This window comes from Mirounga leonina, unplaced genomic scaffold, assembly GCF_011800145.1.
Source record: "Mirounga leonina isolate KUSES-001 unplaced genomic scaffold, KU_Mleo_1.0 Mir_174, whole genome shotgun sequence".
Lineage (NCBI taxonomy): Eukaryota > Metazoa > Chordata > Mammalia > Carnivora > Phocidae > Mirounga > Mirounga leonina.
This window is the reverse complement of record NW_023270451.1, coordinates 12,219,726-12,240,207: the sequence shown is the minus strand read 5'-3', so window position 1 is coordinate 12,240,207 and position 20,482 is coordinate 12,219,726. Positions and strand designations below refer to the sequence as shown.

General features: G+C 38.3%; 1 protein-coding gene across 1 annotated transcript in view; it reads left to right on the top strand.

Moving 5' to 3' along the window:
* The first annotated feature begins 4,619 nt into the window (after positions 1-4,619).
* SEMA3E (semaphorin 3E) overlaps positions 4,620-20,482 on the top strand; it is a 244,295-nt gene continuing 228,432 nt past the window's right edge. The window contains exon 1 of the mRNA XM_035020473.1: positions 4,620-5,333. Within this exon, the coding sequence (XP_034876364.1) occupies positions 5,219-5,333 (115 nt within the window). The 5' untranslated portion in view covers positions 4,620-5,218. The remainder of the gene's footprint in view (positions 5,334-20,482) is intronic.

Here is a 20,482-nt window from a genome sequence, read left to right as displayed (position 1 = left end):
CATAAAGAGGGCATGAGAAACATCACTACACTGATTAAAATCAGTTACAGCTGATACTTGACTCGCCATGCATTTCCTGCTTTTCTTCATTGTCAAGGACCTAAAACAAAATTAGGATAAACCTAGTGTAAGTCAGAAACAAAGAATTCAAAATTTTATAAAATACAATTTTTGCTCAAATTTTGAGGGGTTTTTTTGTTTTTTGTTTGTTTTTTAGAATAGCTGGTCAAAAAAAAAAAAAGCCACTCTATTGAATTGTTAGCTTTCTAAATGATGACGTAGAATGGCGTCAACCAAACCTCTTTCAGCAAGTGACTGGAGTGGATCCGGGATCGTTCTTATTGATGGGATGCCATTCTTTGGACTACTCTTGATAACATACAAAAGTAAGTTAGTTGTCAGTTTTTTTCTCATCTACTTGAATCATGGAATGTGGGAAATGGCCAATCCAGATTTCTGGAGCGCTCACAGCATCTGTAGTGCAAGGCCTCTGCACTGGCCAACCAGTAAAGGCATCAGCAGCCTTGGCGTGTAAGACCTGGTCGTAATGATGGCAGCAGCTGCAAGCTGTGGCAGGTCGTATTGGTGGGACATTTGAGACGCTCCAGAGAGCAGGGTTAGCAAGAGTCGAAGGAGGATTAGTGAATCTGAAATGCCATGACCACCGGAGAGAACGTTTATCTTTAGTTCCTAAAAGGATCACCATCATTGCTGTTGCGATACTTCGATGTATTAATGGTTTTAATCATCATTGTTCTTAAGATGTAGTACTATCTGTTCACCTATCAATACTGCGTATGACATCATTTTTGGGTACAGCGTTCAGTCGGGAAAATGAAGGGCATATCGCATTGTATTCTAAAAGTGATGCAGGGATTCTCTGTATCTCTTAGCCCTTGGTATCCACATCTCTTGCTGGCTTAGGAGTAAGTTCTGCTGAAGTAAGTCTTAGTGACACATAGGAAGGAATGCGTTATCAGCGACTTAACTGATGCTATGTGTTTGTCCCAGAGCATGTTTCCCAAAGCACAGTAGGTAAAGTGTGTGCATGTAGTTAGGAGAGGCTATGCCATGCTGTGGTAACTAATCAGGTAGAGTAACATATGTTTAGTTCCTATTCAGGTAAAGTCTACTGTGGGTCCAGGTAAGCTTTCAGGCAAGCTGGCCCCAAGTGTGGTGATTCAGTAATCTAAGATGCTTCAGTCTTATAGCTTCACCATTTCAGGGTAAGGGCTCCTCCTTTTCTGCAAGCTGCTTCTGCTTTTCTGCAAGAAAAAACTTGAGACAGAAGAATTGTGTGGGAGCATTTCACTGCTCGGCCCAGATGTGACACATTTATTTGGTGGTCAGAATTTGTCACATGGCTTCACGTGACTGCCAAGGGGCTGGGAAATATGGTCTCTCATATATTTCTTTCCTTCCTGTCTTCCTGGGTAGGGAGGAAAGAAAGAATGGATATTCTTGAGGGCATTTGTAAGTGTTGCGTCCCATGGTACGTGAGATAATTTTAAGTCGTGCAGAGATAGAGTTTTACAATTTTTGTTGGTTTCCACATGTGTTTGAAAAAATATCAGTAGCACATCAAGCCTATGAGGTAATGATTTCGTTTTGTATAAATTTAAGTTAAATTTTAATTGCAAATACTATGCTATTATGATAAAAATGGTGAGAGTAGCGAACAGATGTCTAATGTTTTAACAACACTGACCTAGAGGAACCACTGTAAAACTCAAATTTTAGTATGTACAGCTTTAGGCAAGCTGGGACTATCAGGTGGGGCGTAGGAATGTGTTCTTTTAGCAAATACCCTGTGTGATTCAGCAGCAGATTGTCTGGGACCACATACTGGGAAGGATTATTTCAGAGGCCAGTTGCTCTTCTGCTACTAAATGGAGAACCAGTGACAGAATCCACATGGGGGAGCCTGGAAATCCTGTTGAGTACTCTGCTCCCCCTACCCCTTTTTTCCCCTCACTACCATGGTGTGACCCCTAGCAACAAAAGGTTAAGATTTTGGAATGAAACATTTGACCTGGCAGGCAATACCTTCAGAATTGCCATTTCCCAGGACTCCTGGGTGGCTCAGTTGGTTAAGGGTCTAACTCTGTTTTAGCTCAGGTCATGATCTCATGGAGATGGAGCCCTGTGTTGGGCTCTTCGCTCAGTGGGGAGTCTGCTGGAAGATTCTCTCCCTCTGCCCATCCCCCCACTCATGTGTGCTCTTCTCTTCTCTCTCTAAAATAATCTTAAAAAAAAAAAAAAGAATTGCCATTTCCCTTCTTACCTGGTTTTCCATGTTGTCTAATGTGGTTCAAACTGGCAGTTTAGCTCCTCTGATTGGTAATACCAGTAGATACTGTTGCTAGTCCCAAAGCTCTTCAGTTCACTGAAGCTATTCATTCAACGTGGCAGGTCAGTTTTGTTATTTAACTGTTTTTTTTTTTCTATTTCCATGTTTCCCAAGGGTACCTCAAAATCTCTCCACAAAGGGTAACATGTCATGATGTCCTGATTTGTCTATAATGTATTCGGTTTGTATGCGGTTATTAACAGAAGGCTCTTTTACTCTTAAAAATGTCTTGTTTGGATGATAAATTACATAGTGACCCTGCTCCTCAGGGTCCTTCTTATTTTATTTTATGATGCAAATGACTGATTTCGTCTCAGAGACTCTTCATTCCACCGATAGTGGCCGAAAACCACATAGGGGCAGCTGTGGCTATGGTTAGTTCTGGATGTTTAGAATTTTTAATAATTTTGTTTTTTTCTTTTGGCATCATTTTAATTATAACTAGAGAGGAAGGTAGAAGGACGTACGGAGGAATTAAAGGGAATAAGCAAAGGCATTGATGACTGAAGGATAAACCAAAACACATTTCGAGAAGCCCAAAGGAGCTCATTATTCTGGCACGTACTTCAAGGTGCCCTAACTGAATCTGAAGGATGACACGTAACACCAAAGATGAATCTCCTTATGTAGCTTGTACATATGTACATATGCACAGATATGTACATCTGTAACATTTATTGTCTCATTGACATTGATGGTATGAATTTTGTATCCTAATGAAATGGTTGTAATGTCTTACATGGCCTCAGGTCCGTAACAGAGTTAGAACAGGCACTACACAATTTTAAGTGGAATTTCAGTTGTATGAGCCTAGCCATATATTTGTAATAAAAGTTATATGCTCTACATTTACTTTTCCTGGAATCATACCATTAGATAACACATATCAAAGCTGCTATTTACTTTCTAGTTACTTCGGTTCTGGAAGAGAGCAAAAGAGGATTCCAAAGGTACATTATATCACACTTAGAGCAACCTTTAGGTCTGTAGCTCATCAGACTGGCTTTTAAAATATGCAAGTGCCTACAGAGACCACCCCAGGTTAAAAGTCTCTAAATACTTCACGTTGCTCTACTGTTAAATAATGTTTAGAGTTTGTTATCTTTTGTAGACCTTGGAAATCTAATTATTTATAATATCCAGTGACATTTACATTTTACTAAAATATACTCTGCTTGTAATAGAACATATCATGCTTAGGAAAATGGGTAGATAATGCCTGGCTCTACGTTTGCTTATATATAATGCAAAATATCAGGGTAACCTGTGTTCTTTTTTTGTTATAATCATACGATTTTAAACACATAATTCTCAAGAAGTGCTCTTAACCGGTACCATTTAAAAACAGTAAGAAAAGTTGTAGCTGAGAATCATTTGTTTACCATTTAACTCTTGACTCTCAAATCACATACCTATTGAAGTTTATTGGTCTCTTAAAATAGTGACATTCATTTCCATGCCAACAGCTACAGAGTGTTTGGTTTAGTTTTTGAGATTGATTGAAAGTAGTTTGTAAAGTTGACCTGTTGTGTTAAGCTTATTTACACAAACATAGTGTCTTGGAAAATAAACTCTGAAAGTGCATAGCAGGAGAATTTCACATCATGAGTCTTCTAATACCTGCTTTACTGGGATCTGTCACATAGAGAACCTAAACTTTTCCATAGGTACCTTACCTAGGAGAAAATGACTTCAGAATGTATTCTTAAACTTGGGCTGAAATTTATGACTTGCTTTAAAAAAAAAAAAAAAAAAGGATTTGCTTTTAATTGGTTTGAAGAATTTGCCTAAGCAAAATAATTTTTTTAGTATTAACACATTTATGAAACAATCACAGGTGACTTGTTTTTTTCAGGCTCTTGAAACATACTTTCCTCCCGAGAGCTGAAAATAACATTTCTAAGATGTAATCAGTAATTTTAAAAAAGCCATAAATGTGAAGGAAAAAAAAAAAAACCACCCCACAGTTTCAGTGGAAACTGAAAAAAATCAATTTGGGTGCTGGTTGGTGGCAAACAGATTATTTAAAATGAATTTGCATTTATTCAAGGGTTAATCTTGGTGAGTGAGCATTTAAAAGCCCTTCCCGGTGCTCCACCGTCTTCTGTTGTATATACCCCAGTAATCAGCCTATTACATAGATCATTCTCCCTCCTGATCCGCCTTCCCCATCAAAGCTTGGACTTGTCTCCTGCGCTGAGTGACGTGGGGCCAGTAATACTGGGAGGGCGGGTGGGAGCAGGGCACGTGGACCAGAAACACTTCCTAGAAACAGCTCAACCCTGCCTGAACTTTCCCTGTAAACACGGCTCGCTGACAGAACGGCATCCCTGCTGGGTGGATCCTGCAACTCCTAGAGGGAATGGCACTTCTTGTTTTTAATTAGCAAGGTGAAAGGTGAATTAAAACTAGCTGTTTGGCAAGTCAGTGCAAGAGACTGACTTCGGAGAGGCTTCAGGGAGCCAGAAGAGAAGAGCTCCACGGGGAAAGCAGTGCGAGTGCTCCAGGGTTTTTTTCTGAATGAAGCGCTTGCAGAAGTGACTAAAAAAAAAAAAAAAAAAATACAGTTTCCTCCTGAGTCTACCGGCATAGTTGCTGAAGAGGGCTCTGGACAGGACGTGGCTCTGAAGGCTCACTCCTTGGAATGTCCTCTTGCTCCCGGCTTATAAACAACTGTCTTAAGGGAAGAAAGGTTTTACATATCCAAATACAGCCTGACACATGGCACTTTGGGACTGTGCTTTCTGATGACAACGCGTTCGATTTCTGACAAAGCCTCTCACGTGCTGCCCCTGGAGGGGAGTCCTAAGTAAAACTCAGACCCGCCTTAAAGTGAGGATCGGAGGGGTGCCCGGTGAGCAGAGCAGCATGGCATCGGCTGCGAACCTTGCCACCCGGCTCCTGTGGGCTTGCTTACTGGAGCTTTGGATAGGAGGGCACACGGCTGATACCACTCACCCCCGCTTACGTCTGTCACATAAAGGTAGGTCACCTTTATAGATCCTTTTGTTAAAAAAAGAAGAGAGCGAGAGAGATCAAAGCACTTAACACAGACCCTTAAAATGCGGCTGAAAGAAATTAATGCAAAACTGACCTAAGATTCTAAGTACCTCTAATTAGCACGTCAATACTTAACCACACCTGAAAATAGTGCAAAATCGCATGCCAACTTAGAGATGTTATTTTTGTCTTGTAAATATTAGGTTGTGTTGATGAGAAGTTCACTCGCTAGCAGGCACAACAGAAGGGAGCAGGAAGCAGGTTGTAAATAGCCTTGTGGCGCTGAATCCACCAAGTTAGCCGTAGGTATTTGAATACCGATTTATGCATTTTGGGAAGCAAGGATGTGGGAGAAGGGCTTTAGAAATAGAGGTGCAATTGATTTTGGTTTTGTGTTGTCCATAATGGGGATGAGAGGAGGGGAAAAGAAGCAAAATGATTTCTTACCCAGGATCACAGTCATCACCATGTAATTAAAATGACTAACGAGTGACATAAATGAGCTTTTTAGTCAAACTGATTATTAGAATTTCTCTTATGTCTGGCGAAAAAATGTTCAGAGTTTATTAGCAATCCTTGTAAACTGACTTACATTTATTAAAGTATCAGGATACTATTCACACTAGCATCTAGTCTTTTAACGTAAATTCATATTGCTTCACTGAAGATCTGTCAGAAAGTGCTTAAATATTTTATTCTGCAGCTATGTCTTGGAAAGCAGCATTTGGTCATAAATAAATTATCAAAAGATAGCTTTTCTATCAGGACCAGCAAAAGCCAGTCGTGAATAGGTTTGGTGATTTTTCCTGTAAACAAACAAAACCCACATGTAGAGAAAGTGACTGCTGACCTAAAAGTAATTTGGAATACATTTTTCAGAAAGATTTGTTATCACTAATCATTGAGACAGATAACAGTTGCAATAACAAGAATTCCAGAAGAACCATTTTTCAATTGTGTGAGCTTTAAATGTCCCTATTGTAGAAAGAAGAGAAACCTGTATTTTTAAAGTGTAGGTGTAATCTTTACCAGAGGGAGAAACAAAACAGGAAGCCTCACTTGTATAAGACATGACTGATCATTTTTTGGTTTTATTGGATAATCATCCATTGATTTTGACTATAGGAAATTTCTCATGTTTAGAAAAGTTAAAACACTATGAATACTTTATTTAAATAGATTTCCTATAGCACTCTCCAGTAGATAACGTAAGTTTAAGAGACACATTGACACTAAATTTATAAAGAATTTAAAATAGAGTACCTAGCATTAGCACTGATTATTTGAATTAAGAAGATGTATCACGGTGTGTATCAAAATGCATATTTCTAAGAAGTTTGATCAAATGTATCAAAATGTAAAAATTTGGTGTGATGAATTATGGACAAAGAAAGATGTCAGAAAAAGAACCTAATGGATTGTTTTTCTTGTGTAGACAAGAGGATAAGCTGCCAGTTTTGGCGGGCTACCATTCTACTACACCTGCTGTTAACCTTTTATACCTTATTATTAGGGTACTTGTTTTTAGTAGTTCAATATTGGGGTATTTTCAAAGGTATCTCCTTTTAGTATTTCATCAGAGAGCTTATAATTTGGTCAGAGCATACCAAAACTCTCTAATGCATCTAAATGCTATGCAAAATACTGTTATCAGACTTATCTTCATTACGTTCCTCTTTTTTTTTTTTATTACACCTCTCTTAATCAAAGAAATAACTGTAATTGATTTTATGGGTTGTGTTACATGATGTGGGAATAGAACTGCTAGTCTCTATGTGTACATTGGACTGAAAACTACCACCAAATTCCCCTTTGGTTTTTCTTAATCTTTTTATTTAATGGCACTGGCTGAAATGCTCACTGTTGTGCTTTTATACAAAGACAGTGTATAGTTACCTGAAAATAGAATGTTCTCACTTGTGCAATTTAGCTAGCTAGCAAAATCAGCTGAGAGATCATACCAGAGATGTAGCCTAAGCAGTAAATGCCTACCGCAGGTGCCTCAGCAAAAGCAGAGGACTGCCAGACTAAGAATATGCAGCCCCATCAGTCCACTGTAAGATGCCCCCATTTACTCTTTACCTTCTGGAATTCAGTGGACATTTTAGGGGTATCCAAAAACTATGGGGGTGGTATTTAAGAGTATAATCTTTTGCTATCTTCAGTGATATCAGAAATTGTCACATTTTAGTAATGGGTCAGTTAGTTGATTGATACTATACATGAGTACATGGTCTTCCAAAATAAGGGGCCCTGGATATAAATAATGTAACACCTCTGAACTGCTGCCTAGCCCTCAGCAGATAAATCCGGGAGGCTCCCTGGAGGTGGTCTCCTCCATTATCAGGATGGCACCTGAGACCACAAGCCTAGAGTCTCTTCCCCAAAAGGAGGCAAAATTTCAGTGTCATATAAAAGTTTGAGCTAAATTGTATGAAAATACCCATGACATGTCCTTTTCCTCTCTCCTCCATCCTTCTCTATCTCTGGAAGAGGCATGTTCTAAAAACAGAGTTTAAGAGGAGGGGAGACGGTTAGAGCTAAAAGGGGAAAAAAGGCAGAGAAGGAAGGAAGACAAGGTAGAAAGTTGGTATCAGATCTAGAGCATCTTCTTGCTTATTTCCCACTACCCTCCACCCGCAGTGGGGTAATACTGAATTCCTCCCTCTTCTTACTGAATATCCACTCCACTCCGATGTTAAGCAAATATGCTGAGAGCAAGCCTAGTGGATAAAGCTGTGAGATGTTTACTCTTGTTGAGACAATGAACATATCTTTTAATATATTTTATACATATAAGATAAATTGGGTTAACAAAAATATAGCAAGGTGCTGTCCTGCTTTATAAGACTTTTCAGTCAAGATATGAGTTGACATTAACTGTACTAGGCAAATATTTAAGAGTTTATGCATAGTTAAGAATTATAGCCAACTTTATAGCCAGTACCCTAAAGAGGATAATATTGGTGTGGTTAATTCAAATTTATAATATTCTACCCAAGGATTTCCTTGAAAAATAGCTGTGATCCTCATGACAGAAGTGAGGGAGAGAGAGAAGGAAGGGAGTAGAGTCCTACTAGATTCAGCCACTTCTCTCTGTTGATGTCTGTTCTCTCCTTATCTCTCACCATCCTGCATTAATGAGGTTACAGGGAAGGCAAAAATAACCCTCTTGATAATGGAGCTCAAAGAAGAAAAAACAAATGAGCAAAGCCCCATGTCAAAGAAGAAATCCCAATGTACATGGAAAACCCCAGAAATTCAATCAAGGGAGTTTGGCAGATGGGGTAGGTAATCAAAGACCCAGTAAAGAATGACAATCACAGAAGCCAAGGAGAGTAGTTGTGTAATCAGAGGATGTTTGGTGAAGAGATAACGAAGTAAAGACATAACTATGGCAGAAGATCATTCCTAAAATATGTTGACCTTATGAAAGTGGATTTGAGCATTGAATATATATCTGTATATACAAAAAGTGGGATGAAGAGTATTAATTAGTCTGTCTATATTTAGCTATAACCAATTAAGAACAGATTTGTCATAGTTCAGAGAGTTCAGGATTCAGAGTCAGAGGTCTTCACTCCACCTCTAGTCCTTCCACTTATACTAATGGTAATTGTCTGTGCCTCAGTTTCCTTAATTTAAAAATAGGGATAGTAATGGTGCTTTCTCTGTATATCTTCCTGAGTTTTGGAGAGAATCAAATGAAATGACAAAACTGTGAAAGTACTTTATAACGTAAAAGTTAATTAATTAATGTTTCCTGAAGACTGATAGAAATTGAGAAGGTTAGAAGGAAACATGTCCTAAAGAGAAAAACCTTTAGGAATGGCATGAGTTTGGATATCAATAAATGCTAGGATAATGTTAATATAGAAGACAGAAGAAGCTGGTCTTAATTAGCATAAAATGTATGGTTTATCCTGATAGGTGGCATTCACTCCAAATCCCATCTTCCATACCTTTGGCTTCTGGTTATAATAATTTAGAAGATGATTGAATCACCAGTGTCTTTTTTTCCAAGATTCATGGCCAATAGTTTTGCTTTAATAGCATGTGTAGTGTATCAATTAATTATACATATTCATTTTACACCACAACCTTCAGAACTTTTTCCAATTTATATGGAAGAAAATTGAGATAGAATTCTAGAAGAGCACAATAAAAACTGAAAGTTTTATTTTATTTCTTTTAAAGATTTTTTTCTTTATTAATTCATTTGAGACACAGAGATAGAGAGAGAGAGAGCATGAGCAGGGGGAGAGGCAGAGGGAGAGGGAGAAGCAGGCTCTCTGCTGAGCCAGGAGCCCGACGTGGGGCTTGATCCCAGGACCCCGGGATCATGACCTGAGCCAAAGGCAGACGCTTAACCATCTGAGCCACCCAGGTGCCCCCAAACTGAAAGTTTTAAGTGATCCTCCTGGAAGCGTGGTATTCATTTCACATCCAGCGCAAATAAAAAAAGAGGCAGTGACTAGGCCGGTTTTTCCGAACCCAGCTCATAGCTCAGCCAGTAACTGGGTATTATCAATAGTGACATTAGTCACACATCTTTCTGCGATCAATAAATAAAAACTGGTCATAAGGCATGATTCATGAAGAAAGTAGTTAAACTAGGACCCAAGAGTAAACACAGATCTTCATGCCAGATCTCCATCAGGGAGAGTCAGTAAGAATTAAGTGATGGATTTATTAAGAAATAGTTTATATTAAATTAAAAACACCAGACTAAGATGAAAGGAATTACAGTGTTTTGTTGAGTATAGTTTACACAGAATATACTTTCTGTAGAGGAAGTCCATGTAAGGATTTTAGATGGTCTATTCTTCATACTTTTATGTTTGTTATGGACACATATTGCCCACGTGTCACGGAAGTGCATATGGATATACTGAAGTCCCTGAGTGAATATGAATTATTTAGTCCTTACCTGGATTTTGGGTCTTACACTGTGAAAACTGTTGTCCTTTAATATAGCGGTAGGGTCAGAGCTAGCAAAAACAGTAAATGGAATTTATAAATGAACTGGGCCAATTTTAGACTGAAAAAATAACTTAGTTGCATAAAACCATTTCTGCAGGTCTTATGAGGAGAGTGTCCTGTCCATAAGATAGAATCCAATACTTGTTCTTGACTATTAAATATATGCAGTAGTCATGTTGTCACAGTGGAATATTCTTTCAAAAATTTGTTGCCCTATTATTACTTTGCTGTCTATGTCAGATTTGTCACCTAGCTTGAGGTGATTTCATAGAGGGGGTCTCTCTGGGATGAGATCAACTTGGTGGCCTCAGTTCTATGGCCACATAATAAAGAACCAAACATCAAATTGGTCATTGCTGGTGGAAATTACTGTTAGCAATCTGCAGGATCAGTTCTATTTCTTCAAAGGTATCTACTGGAATCATCATTAGGAGTTCTTAGTGGGAGAGCGTGCAAAGATTTACTCCTTTATCTTTGTGTGTCAAACTCTTCTGTGGTTTAGTAGAGGAATTTAGTCTGCTGGAATCCAGAAATGGCACTTTGCATGCATGCATGCCCCTTTATCCATAGCCACCGCAGTGTTAAAGTAGTTTTGTAAGGTCAGGCTCAGAGAATTGAAAACAAAACAAAAGTGAAATCATACCATTAAAACATTTTCCAAAAGGTGCAGAGTGAAGATTTATATTATTTTCTTAGTTTCAAGACGCGGAGCTAAATGGTGGTCATAGTCTTTTAGCACAATATCTGACACTTTGGAATATTATATAAATTCTACAAAGGTTGATGGTTATTTTAATAATTTTCTCGCAGCCTGGTTTTAAGTAACATTTGAAGCATAAGAGAAACTATCAATGTCATTAGTTATTTCTTGGACTTAGGCAAGCATTATTCTTTGATAAGGATGATAAGGGTGACAATGACAAGACTGAATATTGTACAGGCTGGGTTTTCTGGACTATGAATGAAAAGAATGTGGGAATGCCACATTTGAACCCAGTGTTATAGTCTCTGAAGAATGTGCTGATTTCAAGAACAGAGATGGCTGTGGAATTGGTGACTTGACTTCACATGCATGGCCCTGGTGATGGCCAAGGCAACTGATAACTCAAGAAATGTTCAGCCTCCCTTAATGCTAATGCCTGGTTCAGGGTATTCTCACTATATGGCCCTCTTGCCCTGGTAATCTTGCCTCTACAAGTGTGGAAGAGGAAAAGAGAAATCCATGACTTGCCTGATTTCTGGGCTTAGATTAGAAATGTATTTCTGCCTCTATTCCTGGTAACTAAACTCTCAGCCATTACTGCTCTCTGTTCAAGGACTTAGCTCATGGCTTTGGCACAGTTCATATAGAAGAATAGCGTAGGCCCAGGAATTACAAAACACTCTCACATTCTATTTTCATTGGCCTAAAAACTCTAGACTTTGGATGAGGCATACTGAATGTGAATCTTGCTTCTGGCTGTATGATCCTAAGGTCCTTATCTTTTCTGATTATGAATGTTCTCATCTGTAAAATGGGGTAATATGTAACTTGCATTACACTGAAAGAATTACACGAGACAATGCAAATTAATGTGGCAAATACTTTAGCATGGGAAACTTTTCAGAGGTTATTCAATGAATCAGAAGAAGTTCAGAGAGAACTAGTCTACCCTGGTTGCCCTTTTTAAATTCTAAAACCATCATAAGTTAATTATTAACTTATGACTTAAAATAAGGGAAGATCTTATGACTTAAAATAAGGGAAGATCAGTACGGTTTTTTACTTGAAAGCAAAGATTTTTCTTTCATGAAATCCAGCTCTTACTGGAGTAGGTGACTAGAAGGAACAAGCGATATTGGGGTCTCCCATGTTTGTAACTCACTGTGGAATTATTTTTTTGATAGCGTAAGTAATTAAATTATCCTTAATTGGAAAGTTGGAACTTAAAGGAAGAGGAAAGTTGGAACTTCACCTGATGGCACCTTGGAGATAGCAGACCAAAGCCACAAAATAAACCAAAGTTACTGACAAAGGTTACTGTAGACCCAGCTTTGTAAAGCACATAGAACTAATATTACTAAGACCAGACCACACTGTCAAAAGTTAAACAAAACAGTGTCTTAGAAACAGCTATCTGCCTAGCATGTACTGCTTGCACTGAAAGCGAAAGAAAGCTTTCCATTCTACCTTCCCCGGGACAAACAGGTAGGAAAGCTGTGTGGGGCGCAATTCCTCACCTCTTGGTAGGTGTTCGATAATGCTCACTGAGTGGCTATGTAAATGAAACAAAATGATTTAGAGCCCTGTTTTTAAAAGGAGAGCCTGGTGGGGGGTGGGGTGAAGAGTACCAAGGAAACTAAGGAATCCTGAAGAACTATTTATGGCTCCTTTGGTAAGACATGCATTAGGAGAGAGGCTGGGTTGTTTTCTCCCTGTTCCCCTCCATTCCTCTCGGGGCTGCATGGTAGTGGAGCGGCCAAAGCCTCTGGACATCCTCCAGACCTGTTAACCATATTCACCCGTTTATCATCAAGGTTCTTCGTGTTTTGTTTTTGTTTTTTCTTTCATCTACCTTTCGCTGCATTTGTCTTTCCTGTATGGTCACCACCCCCTCCCGTTTCCTCCTCTTCCACTTTTTTTCCAGAGAGAGATTTTTATTTCTGCCCCATCTTAGGCCAGAAGTGGAATGAAAACATACTGGTAGTGAATGGTCTATATCTTTGGCCCTCAGTTTATCTTCAATATTCGTTTCATTTCTGTTGTCTAATTCAATGACTAGAAAGACAGGACCTTTGAATTAAAAATCAAAGTTTAATTATACTCATTTGGCATTCAAAATTTGTTGAAATTCACGACTTAGGAAATAATGAAATATGAAAATGTGGCAAATACTTTAGTATTTGCTTACTAGCCACCTGGACAACTTGTCCTCTTTGTCTAGCCTGTGTTTCTCATGGGCAGCTGATGCTGCCAGGCCCCTTGTGACTCTCGTGGCTGTGGGGATTGGAGTGGGAAGGAATGAGGGTACCCAACAGGAGTGGACATGCCTGCCCTCCATTCTCTGGCTCAGCTTGGGTTAAGCGTAAGTTAGCATATGCTTTATGTAAGCCTATCTCTTTCTAGTCCATTTTAGTCCACTTTCTCTGAGTTTTAATTCATTGAAACCAGAATAGAAAGAGGCTTTTATTCACAGGGTAGAACAGAGGAGCAGCATCCCAAAGGGTAAGTCTCAGTGGTGACGTTAGGTAGCCAGACTAACTCCAGAACCCAAAAAGAACAGCAGCAAAGAAAATGGGAATCAAAGAAGGGGAAAATAGAGGTCAGCTAGGGACACTGACCTTTTCCTTTCTGGCCAAGTCCCTCCCAGGAAATGATGGGAAATGAGGAGGGCTTTAAATTCAAAGCTCAAGATGCACTGTGGAACTAAAGCCAAAGAGGAAGTGTGCTGACAGAATTGCATATAGCTCTTCATGCCTCTCGATGGCTTTTTTCCTAACCCTGAGTCCAAGAGTTTATTATGGACCGTGTGATTTCTGAGATTCTTTCCAATTCCAGAATTGTAGGACTCTGTTCCTTCCCTTATGAGACCTCCCAGTGTGAATAATTTCTCCAAAATATTTTTTAAAATTGTTATTAGGGAACAGTATGTTCTAGTGGAAAGAGTAAGTACGGGCTCACAATTTTAAAATCCTGGGTTTGAATCTGCAGGGCGTATATCCTATTTGATGTTGTATTATTCTGGCTAAATCATTGAACTTCTGAGGCTTACTTTTCTTACAAGTGTAAAGAGACTGATGGACACTGCCAATGCCAAATGATTATTGTAGAAAACATAAAGGTATCATGGAAATGGATATTGTGTTGTGATGGCTCATGATGTTCCCTAGTTTATATAATTGTCTTTAAACATTTTAACTTTTTTGAGGGCAAGGAGTCTTTTTTATTTTATTATTTCATTTTATTTACTTGGTAAGACTCTTGCGAATAGAATAAAATGACTTACTCAGATCATTCCTAAAGCCAGTAATTAAAGGCTGGGTGGTTAGTAGCTAGTGAATAAAAACAAAACCGAACTTTTTGTTGTTGTTGGCTTCTGTGTTATGTTTTTAAGAGGCAGAGCCACTGCTCAAAAATTCACCTGACAGAAGGCTTAGTTGAATTTCATTGCAGAGGAGATGAAGTTACTGGGAATTTTCTTTTGTTCCTTTTCTGAATGAGGGTCCCAGAGGGGATGAGCACTGGGGTGCTATGCAAAGTGTCAGAGACTGGCAACATCAACCATGGGAAGCTTCTGCATCAATAATTCTGGGGCTTCGGAAGCTGTGTTTTAACAAGCCCTGCAGGTGACTCAGTGCTCGCTCCATGGGAGCAGGAGAAACGCTCGGTGGGCTAAGTGGGGTGATGCTACAAGGGAGCCTCACTTTCATGTTACCTTTTTCATTTTTTTCCCCCTTATGTCCATCACGTAGGTTGAGGGTGTCATTTATTCAGATTTCCAAATCATACCCTTGGTCTTGATAAATATACTTAAATTCGTGAGTATCTATTATACCATTCTCTACCTACTTTTTTTTACTAGATAACATATATAGGTAATAATTTAACATATACATTGTATCTGTTGTGAATGACCATTGATGATATAAATTGTGACACATCATGGTATCATTGAGTTCAGGTGAGAAAACATCGAATATTGGTGAATTGTGGAAAAGCATTTTGTAAGATTCCAGAACTCATTCATCTCTCGGGGGAATGTTTTCTTGGACTAATAAAATTAGGTCCACTTCATTTTTTTTAAGGTTTTTTTTAATTTTTTTAATTTTATTATATTATGTTAATCACCACACATTACATCATTAGTTTTTGATGTAGTGTTCCATGATTCGTTGTTTGCGTATAACACCCAGTGCTCCATGCAGTACGTGCCCTCTTTAATACCCATCACCAGGCTAAGCCATCCCCCCACCCCCCTCCCCTCTAGAACCCTCAGTTTGTTTCTCAGAGTCCATAGTCTCTCATGGTTCGTCTCCCCCTCTGATTCCCCACCTTCATTTTTCCCTTCCTACTATCTTCTTTTTTTTTTAACATATAATGTATTATTTTATTTATTTATTTGACACAGAGAGAGAGAGACAGTGAGAGAGGGAACACAAGCAGAGGCAGAGGGAGAGGGAGAAGGAGGCCTCCCACCGAGCAGGGATCCCGACGTGGAGCTCTATCCCAGGACCCCGGGACCATGACCTGAGCCGAAGGCAGATGCTTAATGACTGAGCCACCTAGGCGCCCCATCACTTCATTTTTTTTGTTGTTGTTATACATCCTGATCTTTCCCTTCAGGGATTTAGAAGCTTCTGTATCTTTTTAAGAAACATTTATTCAGTCATTCACTTACTCCATAACTACTCATTGAGCTTCTTCCAATTAGATATTGACTATCATGCTAGGGTTTTAAGAATAAAAAATACAGTTTTGTAAATGTGATGCATTTTCTGGATGGGACCCTGGAACCATAATAGTTAAAAACATAAGGAAATCTGAATAAAGTGTGAGTTTTAGTTAGTAATAATGGGTCAGTAATTGTTTATTAATTGTGACAAGTGTACCCATATTAACATAAGCTGTTAATAGGGAAAATTGGGTGTAGATATATGGGAACTGTCTTCCCTAACTTTACAACTTTTCTGTAAATCTAAAACTATTCTGGGATGCCTGGGTGGCGCAGTCAGTTGGGTGTCTGCCTTCGGCTCAGGTCATGATCCCAGGGTCCTGGGATCGAGTCCCGCATCGGGCTCCCTGCTCAGTGAGGAGCCTGCTTCTCCCTCTGCCTCTGCCTCTCTCTCTCTCTGTCTCTGATGAATAAATAAATAAAAATCTTAAAAAAAAATTAAAGCTATTCTAAAATAAGTTTATTAAAACACACACACACACACACACACACTCCATCTCTACTCAAACACTATTCCTGAGAAGCTTAAGGCCTAGTTTTAAGAAGAGACAAGTCATGGGGCGCCTGGGTGTCTTAGTCGGTTAAGCATCTGCCTTTGGCTCAGGTCATGATCCCAGGGTGTGGGATCGAGCCCTGCATGGAGCCCTGCATTGAGCCCCTCATTGGGCTCCCTGTTTGGCAGGAGGCCTGCTTCTCGCTCTCCCACAAGCACAACGAGCTTGTGTTCCTACTCTCGTTATCTCTCTCTGTCAAATTAATAAATAAAATCTTTAAGAAAAAAAAGAAAAGAAAAAGAAGAGACAAGTCATGATGGAGCAGGATTTTTTTCTATGTGGAAAGTTAACACACATAATTTATGGAAGCATGGGGTTGGGAAGAAGAACCAGAGCACAGTCTTGGAGATGAGTAGGGTAAGAAGTGAGGAGCAAATGATCTATGTCTAATCCTGTCTTGCCACCATTTCTGCCACCCTCCCACCACCATCCCACTGCATATTATGTGCTGTGTCCTCCTAGAAACACAGTTACCCTTTGATATATGTCACTGAGTTCTACTATGTTCATAGCTTTCTCATACACAATAGTACCACAAATGTTCTGTGTTCATGCTCAATTAAATTGCCCCCATTTCTATACGACTTCAAGCAGTTCTCACTTTTTTTGCAGGAGTAATATGATTAATGTAAACTCACAAGTAAATTTTGAAATTTTTGAAGGCAAATTTATTATTTTATTGCTTAATCCTTAGACTCGAATGTACTTTGGATACTTAATAAATTTATTTCATTGATTGCATTTAATGTATAGAATGTAATTGTTATGTTTATTCACATTAATGTCACCAATCTGATTTCTTTTGTTGGATGCCACATCTAAATAGGTTCCTAATGTGGATGGCACAAAATGAGGTGGTAGGGCTTGGGGGTGAGCATTCAGAAGTCAGGAAAATGGATGAGAATACTTCTCTTCTGCCCCTGCTCCAAAATGTTAGGCCCTACTTTGGCTTCAGGTATTCTATTACTAAAGTTTTGAAGAGAAATCCAGAACTGCTTTAAAATTATTCAGGAAATGTCTGTATATTATTGGAAGGTACAGTTTAAGGCTTTGGCAGAGGGTGGTTTGAACTCATCTGGGCCATTACGTGATCGATGTCACATTTCAAGCATCTTTTCTTCCCATTTGCTTCAGTCATGATCTCCAGTGTCCAGTGTAACATTGCATTCATTTCTAGAATGATGAACTATGAAGAGAGACAAAGAGCTAATGCATGAAATCAGCAACAAAGCAGAAAACAAAGGCAAGACCATAAAAGGGTAATAACTCAACACTTTTGTTTCTGAAGAATATTCTAAATGAACAAAAGCAAGAATATTTGTTTTGTTTTTATCACTTTATCCCTGTGCAAAGGTTGGTTTATGAATAATTTGACTATGTTGCCTTTGTCTTGTGGATTTATTATTTTAAAAGCATGGCTGTAGGCAATAATATAGTGAGAAGAATAAACAATGTATAAAAGTTTTATAATTAAAGTTAGTTTATGCAAGGTATTTTCAATTTATTTCCCAACCCAAGTTAATTGAGAAAGAACCAATAAAAAAACTTACCTTATTAAGATTTTATCTAACAAAAATGGACAATATATTTTGAAATTGTTGTATCCTTGAGGTTTTTTTTTTTTAAGCACCATACTAATTATGCAAATATAATATACCTAACATAAAAGAAGAAATTAATGGACAGAAACAGTAAGGTTAAAAGTGAAGTTAACTCAGGAGAAAGCACACATTTGCCACTGTCCCATTTTCCTAATAGGAGTAAATAAATATGGAAACAGGAAGCACCTGATTATTTTATTTTTAGAAACTAAAGTTGTCAAAATAAACATATAGAATAGGATCATTTGGATCATTTTGAGCAAGGTCAAAATAATATATTTTAAAAAATATGTGGAAAGTAATGGAAAATAAAAATGATTTCTTTTGAAATAGCTCTATCATTACTCATGAAACTGATAGAGCTTATTTTTCCTTATGAAAAGAAAAAAAAAGGAAAAGAAACTTCAAGTTCAACATTATCACAGTGCATGAATGTTACACATATTTCTGGTCAGATGAATGATAATCTGACAGATACTTTGTAATTGCTTAGAACGGGTACTAAAATATTGAGCTTGCTGACAGTTTAAGGGTCTGCCTAAACTTGAGTTAACCATATGGTGTATTCTTAGAATAGCCATACCACCCATGTTTAAAATTTAAATTAAACAGAAAAAAAAAAATCTTCTTTCAAAATCAAATGTTATCATTTTAGTTGACGTACTGTTAGCCAAATAACTACACCTTCTTATTAATAAGGGGACACAAAATATTTCCTTTTAATTGTCCAGAATAAAGAAAGAGAAGAGAGAAGCTAGGACTGTGAAATACTAGAATGGATATTACGAGCCACCAAAAAATATCAATTAGTATATTGTTATAATTATGAGAAGTTAATGTGTTTAAACTTCAACACATTAAAATGCTTTGATTTTCTAGTAATTCCCCAATGCAGAATTCCCTTGTAATATTTAGATAACCACAGGAAGAAGAAAAATAGTACAGTTAAGTCAATTACACTTATAATTAAAAGAATGTAATTATATCTTTGTCATTATATTTCTCAGAAATAAGACAAAAATTACGTACTGGGCACTGCTTTTGACAGATTTTTTTGCCAAATGTTTTTTACTTGCTCCAAAATGTGTATGCCCAAACTGAAGTCTGATGTATTTTAAGATTGTAGAAGAATTTTTCAAATCTGGAGAACAAAAAAGAGAAGTCTCTAAGACTTAAAGTAATAAAATTAGGCAAGAATAAAAATAAAAGATTAAGAAATTAAGAACAATGAGAAAGTCCACATGCAAATAAAGCAGTAGAAACACATTAGATGCCTTTTATAATATTGGTCTCAAGGGATGCAAAATAACAGAATACTAGGATTTTGTGGAATGCAGTTATGTTTTGGAATATACAATTGTGTTTCCTAGTCATTTGCATGCCTATATGAGCGAACATAAAATAATAGGAATATAGTTGTTCAGATTAGAGTGCCATTTGTCCCATTAGTCGGCTAATATATAGCCACTGCATAGTTAGCACAGATCTTGATATTGCTTTAGTTGTGAATGTCCAAAATACTGGTAAGATAAGGAAATGTATACAAAATTGATCACTGGTAAGTTTCACCGTCTTGGAATAAAACTCTTGCCTGCAAAGGCCCTGCTGAAGGGAGTGCTGCCCTGGTGGAAGCTTGCAGAATACTGCAATTTTGTTGCCTCCAGCTCTGGTGCATTTCACTTCTAAGGTTCCCCAGCCAGGCTCCAAGTTTCCATTCACACAGCTAGCCACGCAATTTCCCTTTGTCTTCACTGACTATTTTTTTCGTCTTAACAAATAGGCCCAGCTGCTCCTGCAGCCGGTTGCCCACACTCCCCCATGCTGCTCTTGCTGAGGATGGCAGCCAGAGCAAAGAATAACAGCTGGGATTGACTTACTTTGGCATCTAAATAATTTGGGGTGGGTCCATTCCTAACTTTATTATTTCATTTAATCTGTATAATCTTTCCTTCTGCTGAACTTCAAAAAAAAAAAAAAGGTAAATGATATTGTTCCTGAAATGCTGTCTTCATCTGGCTGTGACTCTTACACCTGGCTTGCTCAAGTTCATTTTGCACACTGTTATTTTTTCCACTTTGAAGCACCTTTTGGAAAACAAATGCTGCAGAAACAAATTTACTAATGTGATACTGGACACATTACTTACCCTTTCTCTGACTCAAATAGATGGAAAATAAATTGCCCCTCTGCCACTGGTTATGATAAGGATTAACTGAAATAACATTTGAATTCATTTAGAAGAGTGTCTGACGCATGGTAAATGCTAAGTAAGGGTTGGATAGAAGGAAAGTCAAAGGCGGGGCGGGGGGTGGGGAGGGAAGGAGCTGTGGAGAGCACTGGAGAGCAAGAGTGGGGCAAGGGAGAGGAGAGAGAAAATGGAGAGGGTGAGGAGGAGAAAGAAGGGAGGAAGGGAGCGGGGGAGGGAGGGAGGATATAACTGCTGGAATATGGAAAAACAATCAGTATGCTTATGCGGTTAAGACCAATGTTGCACATGTAGGATTTTTTTCCTAAGATTTATTTATTAGAGAGAGAGCGCACACGCATACACATGAAATAGTG